Source organism: Octopus bimaculoides, chromosome 20 (assembly GCF_001194135.2).
Source record: "Octopus bimaculoides isolate UCB-OBI-ISO-001 chromosome 20, ASM119413v2, whole genome shotgun sequence".
Classification (NCBI taxonomy): domain Eukaryota; kingdom Metazoa; phylum Mollusca; class Cephalopoda; order Octopoda; family Octopodidae; genus Octopus; species Octopus bimaculoides.
In genome coordinates, this window is record NC_069000.1 from 37,583,606 (window position 1) to 37,590,940 (window position 7,335).

Genomic DNA, 7,335 nt, shown 5'->3' on the forward strand with positions numbered 1-7,335 from the left:
ATAATTGACTGTTGATATTGATGAATGAAATGAGATTCTCATAACTAACATTTTATCTAGGCTATATAGCTTTATAATGATGTTTTTTTTTTCTTTCTAACTCAGTGGTTCTCAACTAGGGTCCATATGGCCCTTGAGGGGGTCATACAATATTTTTGTGGGTCCGCACAACAAAATAGTAAATTGGGGATTCACAATAGTATTTTAAGGAACCCTGAAAAAATTTTGCTTTAGATGTATGTATTGGTATGTATTGCAAGAAAGGGGTAGGCTTCTTTCTCTAACATTTTACATAGTTCAACCTACACAAGTGAATGTGTGAAAAACAAAATAAGAATTTTGAAAGAAGTTTCAATGAAACTAGCTTTTAAATATCAAATGGCTACGGGGGGCTCCACTTAAATGAAATAGTAATCAGAGGGGTCCATTGATAAAAAAATGGTTGAGAATCCCTGCTCTAACCTGTAGCAGAGAAGCAAGAAATATATAATTGTTGATAATGCCAAATATGAATAAAGGGAGAGAAGAAAAAAATAAATGCTTCACTGCCATGTAGCATGGCTGTTCACACACAGTATTCAAATTTTTTACAATTAGACGAAAAAAAAAAAACAGCTAACACCAGCTCTAGCTCTTATTGTGTGAAACTGTTCATAAAAAAATCCTGCATTCTCTTGGAGCATTTAAATCAGTCATGAACAAACTGCGACTCACAGGACTTTCTGAATGGCACACCTTACAAAAAATTATCTTGAACACTGGTGCTAGTACCACATAAAACCGTGTACAGATAATTCACCAACAGACAAATCCCACTGTTGTGTTGATGCCCCCAGGTGAAGAAGTAGGATCTCCCAAGGCATAAATAGAGGTAGTCTGGCCGTGGTAAGAGTGTTGAGTAGCAGTCGAGTAGGTGTTGAGTAGCAGTCGAGTAGGTGTTGAGTAGCAGTTGTGTAGCGGTTGAGTAGAGATCATCGGAAAGTGCTAGATAGCAGTAGCTTGAGACATAACACCCACACAGCCTCAAACTCAACACGGAGGCCAACATCAAGTGCCTGGAAGAGGTTTTGCTGCACTGGGTCAAGAGGGTGGCTGCTGGAACACCCTATGTCTGGCAACAGGACTCTGCACCATACCCCACACAATTGTTCTGTCTGTAAGTTGTCTGTCGACGAATTGTTCATCTACCCATAAAACACACCCAGTGCACTCTGTAAAGTGGTTGGTGCTAGGAAGGGCATCCAGCTGTAGAAACCATGCCAAAATGGACTACGGAACTTGGTGCAGCTCATGGCCTTGCCTGTTCCTGTGAAAACCATCTATCCATGCCAGTATGGAAAACAGACATTAGATGATGATGATGATGAATGTAGTCCACCTGGTGATGAACCATATCTCATGTGGCTCACTTTTAGGTAAAAAAGGTTACCCATGTCTGGTTTAAATCATATTTACCTCTGAAAGACACACCACTGAGATTTTCAGTTACTGTATTTCTCTTTTCATTTATCACAGATTAAAGAAGACATACCTTGTTCTTAAATTACAAAACATAAATTTCAATTACACTGATGGAAAAGAAAAAGGTGGGGAACAGTTTGACTCAGGTAACTGGGATTTTGAAGTAAAATGCATTCCTTTTAGTGTCAAAACATTTTGCTTAACAATATCAAAGGGGTCTATAGAAAAAAAAATAAATAAACACAAAAAACAAAAAATACTTCCCATTAAAAAAGAAATGGAAAATAAATTTTGCAATAGAGTTGGTACTTATGGTACTAACTACTTGATTAATTTTTACCCCTTTGCCTGTCTAGAGCATTTTTATAAGTTTGTCCAAAATGTCCATACTTATTTTCAAACTTTTTAGTTCGCCCATGCTCCATACATTCTTGGTAATATAAAGTGTTCCCTTGTTATAAGTAAGTCCCAAGTTATTCTGGTGATTGATGCATGGACGCCAGAAAAATATGTCCTGTGTATCACGTATAATAAATAGGACAAGCAAAAAGTTAAAATGCATTTTACCTCTTAAGCCTGAACATGGATTTTTACCAAATATCATTCCAATAAGTCAACAACCGGAATCAAGAAAGGATGAAATTGATATTTTATTTACTGTAGCTGAAAATCTATCTTCACACTATGGCACCTGCCAACTTATAAAGTAGTCTATCAAATTTTGGTTTGATTCTGTTTTTTTTTTTTTTTTGTGGTATAATCTCTTGTAGTCTTAATTAACAATCAATCAGGTTTAATCATAATTTCTTTCAGTGAGGTACAAGATAATTTCTTACTTTTTCTTGTTTTGTTTTGTCTTTTATTCTTTTTTTTTTTTAAGTAGAGGAAAGGTATAGTAGCTCAAATCAACTTTCAGTAAACTGATGACAAATTTAGTAGCCCCTGGAAGAGGAAAAAGTGAGTTCAATTTAAACTAAGAATCTAAATAAAAGTAAGCTAAAATATTCTAAGGCACTCTATTTAGATCTGTCAGTTCAGTTCACTATTCAGTTTCATAAAATATTTAAAATCAATTAAAATATTTACTGCAAATTTACAGAAACAGAAGTCTGATAATGATGTGAATTTATAAAATTGACTATTTATGACACAATAATAATAATAATAATAATATATAAATAAATTATATATATATATATATATTCGCTTAGGCATTGCAAGACAAATAATCTAGTGTAGAACTCAATATATATGTTTCAGAATGAAGCGTTTGTCAAGTACAGAGTGGTAATGAGAAAATGAAATGACAAAAGAATAAACTAGCTAAGAAGTTCAAAAGATAATTATTTCTTTGTCATCTCAATTTCTTATATATATACATACATACATATATATATATATTGTAAATAAACTAATATTTATTGAATTAGATACTTGTTCAGCTTCTTTCAACAATAAATGATATATCAAACCGTTTCCTTTGTATAAATGATACTATAAGATTACATATTAAAACTGATGACCAAACCTTTGCTAGAGGAAAATAAAATTTGCTGTAAATCAATATAGATATAAAACAGAAGAAAAACATAGCAGAAATTATAAAATGAAACCGTAGATGATAATAGAAAAGTATTATCAAAGAAAAGATCTTGCAGCATTTGAAACCATCTAACTCACTATAAATATATAAATGTGTTACCTTTCAATGAAACTATATGACTGCCAGACCTGTCACCACATAGGACAGATTTCTTCTTCAGAATTGGAAATAGCTCTGATCAATTCCTTCTACAAAAGCACAACCATGAGTCACACAGCAATACTACTAACATATCTAGAGTGGTACTACAGCTGCTATACATACACAAACATCATAGACCACATTAGAAAAAAAAAAAAAAAAAAAGCAGTTGATTGTCAATGATTCACTTAAGGGCATACTACAAAAGATAGCTTTCAGATGAACTGTTTTGTTTCTCTCTCTTCTATTGCTATTATAGTGTCTTATATTCCTCTGAGCAAGCAAACTGCATACCACTTAACATGCCCATTATTTATTATGACATCCACACCCTTCTGAGAACAGAAACCCTCTGGAGCTATCCACATTTTCCTTACAAGTATCAATTGTTCAGCATTCAGATCACTCAGTCAAATGTAATGCTTATTTATTCATATCATTTTTAATTAATCAAGCATTATCTCGCAGCTTTGAGATTTTGATAATTTGTTTGTTTTTAGAATGACATTGTAGGTTAGGCATGAGAGGCTGGAGCTGGCCTGTTTGAACATAAAAGGACTAGTTTAAATACAAAAGGGTAAACTTCACTAAGAAATCACATTGACCTCACAATTCAAAGAAGACCCATGAACAGAAAAGTGAGGGGACTACAAAGGTTCTCTGCCAGTTTAATAAAAAAAATTAACTATTATTTTATAGAAATAAACTAAAATATAATTTTATCACAATAGCAAAATAAAATAAATTATAAAAATAAAAATAAAATCAATGTGGAGATTAAGCCCTTTAGCACTCAAACTCGCCATATTCCAGCTCAAATATTCCATGTTTTATATTAACACTGGTCAGATCCAGCCTCTCACACCTACCCTACAATATCACTCTAAACATGAGCAATCACATCATCAAAATCTCAAAAGCTATGAAGTAATGCATGAGTATTGCAAAATAATTCTTGCTGCTGAAGGTACAAGGCCTGAAATTTTGGGGGGAGGGGACTAGTTGATTACATTGACCCCAGTGTTTCACTGGTACTTAATTTATTGACCCCGAAAGAATGAAAGGCAAAGTTGACTTTGACAAAATTTGAAATCAGAATGTAGAGAAGGACCGAAACACCGTTAAGCATTTCGTCTGGCATGCTAACAGTTCTGCCAGCTCACTGCCATCGTTAATTCAAAATAATGAGAATGAATAAGCATTACATTTCACAGAGTAATCTGAATGCTAAATGATTCATCTAGCATATCATCAGGGAAACAAGAAATACTAAGATACTTTCACAACCAGAACTGAAAAGTCTCAATTCATGAAAAACTGAAAAACTTAACATTTTGCAAACTTTTCGCAACAATATTTGACATTTATTGTGGTAAGTACCATAGAGCAAAAAATAAGCACTTCATGAGCTACAAACTTCTCTTCATCTATACAATGAATATAATTGAAAAAGACCCGAATGTCACAGCATTCTATTTACTTTTCTAAAGCAAAAAAAAACTCTATATTTTAGAGTCACTGGTTTTAATTTAAAACAGCAAAATATGACAATGATTGAATGATAACCTAACAGACTTATTGAAATTCAAAGACCATAATGACCGATATTTCAACTAAAGAACTTGAAAATTCAATGCTTATTAAAACCTGTTCAAACACACACACACACACATGCTCAATTATTTTTGTGATATAGATGAAAAGCAAAATGAAACAAGTCTAATCTATAGAAAATTAGGGACAGTAATGAGAAAATACATTTGTAAACAGTTGCTATAATTTATTTTTCACTGACTTATCTTTAGCACATAAGTCAAACTGTCATGAATCAAGAGTATAAATATCAACAGCAAATTTAAAGTACTTTTACATCAATATCAACAATTTTTTTTTTTTATTAATTTAAATTTTTTTTTTTTTTCTAAATTCATTTTCAATCACTCAGTGTGAAAGAAAAATGCTTAGAACTTTTTTTTGAAACCATTAATAGAAAAGTTTCTTCATTCAGAAATAATTGTTTATTAAATTACATTTTTTTTTTTTTTTTTTACGGTTTTTACTAAAAGTAGTAATAATATATTCCATTTCTATCACACAGTAAATAACATTGCTGAGGAGAAAAAAACAAAAAAAGGTCTTTCAAATTATGCAGTTTGCTTTTCTCTTAATTCTCTTAATTTTGTTTACAATTTGCTAGATTTCTTTGTACTCAAAATCACTGTTGCACCAAGAACAGAACAAGCCGAACATTAATGGTTTTCGATGCAAGTAATTTGTTGCATTCAAGAACATCGACTGTGGGTAGTGTATGGTATTCACTTTCTGTAGAATCGTTTGAGAACTCAAACTCGTAGACATACGGGGTCACGTTCAAATCTCCGTAAGGTCCTTTCAGGGCCATGAACAAGACTTTCAGAGGATTACTTGTTCGGCTTTTTAGAACCAGTTGGTAACTGAGGGTGCGTTTACTACTGTGAGTTGGATCTTTCTGGTCGTGGTCAACACGGGCTTTCAAAACCCACTGATGCTGGAAGGATGAGAAACGACTTGTCTCGTAAAAGAGTTTGGTGATGAAATCGTCAGTTCTGAAGGGTCGTAACTGGAGATCTATAATAAAAAAACAAAACAAAACAAGGAAAAACAAAAACAAACCATTAAATGCAAGACAACAGACATAAAGTAATGTTGCTCCATTACTAGACATGTTTGCACAAAAGACTGATAATGAAACACATGGCTTGCATGATGGTGACATGTGCTTACAATTATACATGATATCTAGGCAAAGAGACAGCAACACAAACACACACACGTACATACATATTCTTTTATTCTTTTACTGGTTTCAGTCAGAGGCTGGGGCCATGCTGGAGTACCACCTTTCAGTGTTTTTGGGTCCTCTCTACACTGTGAGTTGGACAGAGCTGCTCTTCTTTGTGCTTCCTGCCACAATGTGGGTTCATCTGGGATTTCAGGTAGGACTTTGTCCAAGTGCTTTTTGAAGGTTTCCATATCTACACCTAGCAAATCTCTGAGGTTGTTTGGCAGGATGTTAAACAGTTGTGGTCCCCTAGAACTCAAACTGTTGCAATACTGGGTCCTAATCTGAGATGAAGAAGACAGGATCTTTTGTATTATGCAGTGCCATTCAGTTCGGTCGTTGGTTGGTAGAGCTTTTAATTCCAAAGTTGTGTACTTTTTTTGTTACCTTTAAAGCCTGCTACTTATTCTATCAGTATATTTTGCCAAACTGCTAAGTTGCGAGAATGTAAACACACCAACACTGGTTACCTAGCAATGGTGAGAGACAAACACACATACACACACATATATATATGATGGGATTCTTTCAGTTTCTGCCTACCAAATCCACTCACAAGGCTTTGGTCAGCCTGAGGTTATAGCAGAAGACACTTGCCCAAAGTGTCACACATTGGGACTGAACCCAGAACCATGTGGTTGGGAAGCAAACTTCTTACCACACAGCCATGCAGGTGCCTGTATTTGATGACACAAAATTTAATCAAAAGCATATAAAATAATTACAAAAGATCTCTACAAGGTTCCATGTATGGCCTTACCATTGAATGTTATTTTCTCATAGGAGAGCAGTGCAAATATATCTTCATAGAGTTTCAGTTGTTCTGTATTTTGTTTATCAATTGCCTGTAAGGCATCCATAAGTTCAATGCCAGTTTTCTGAGGGTGATTGCAGTTTTCTTCATGCTCTCTGAGTTCATGGTATGGACCACGCCAGGGGCACCCAAGCTGGGCATATTTGCACGAACTCGGCCTGCAGAATACAGAAGCCAAAACTTTAGACAGTAAATATTTTATGTTTAAATGCTGTTTTTTTTGTTTTTTTGTTTTTCTTTTTTCGGGAAAAAAATACAGAAAAAATAAAAATGATAAAAAAACTGTAATAATAATAATAATAATAATAATAATGATAATAATAATAATAATAAACAATTTTCAGAAAAAAGAGTTTCAATCATCTTCAAACAAATTAATGACAGACATCAACCTTGGACAATGACAGCATACTTACTCGGATGATAAGTCTTGGTGAGAGGTCTGGAAGCTACTGATGGAAATGGACAGACCAGCACCTGAAACCTTCTAAGTCT

The 7,335-nt window shown here is 33.8% G+C and overlaps 1 protein-coding gene across 1 annotated transcript in view; it reads right to left on the minus strand.

The window, feature by feature from the left end:
• Positions 1-2,093: 2,093 nt before the first annotated feature.
• The window catches only part of LOC106879531 (zinc finger TRAF-type-containing protein 1-B), an 18,536-nt gene continuing 13,294 nt past the window's right edge, over positions 2,094-7,335 (minus strand). Inside the window, exons 3-4 of the mRNA XM_014929160.2 lie at positions 6,787-6,998; positions 2,094-5,812 (exon numbers count right to left, since the gene is read on the minus strand). Coding sequence (XP_014784646.1) covers positions 5,421-5,812; positions 6,787-6,998 — 604 coding nt within the window. The 3' untranslated portion in view covers positions 2,094-5,420. The remainder of the gene's footprint in view (positions 5,813-6,786; positions 6,999-7,335) is intronic.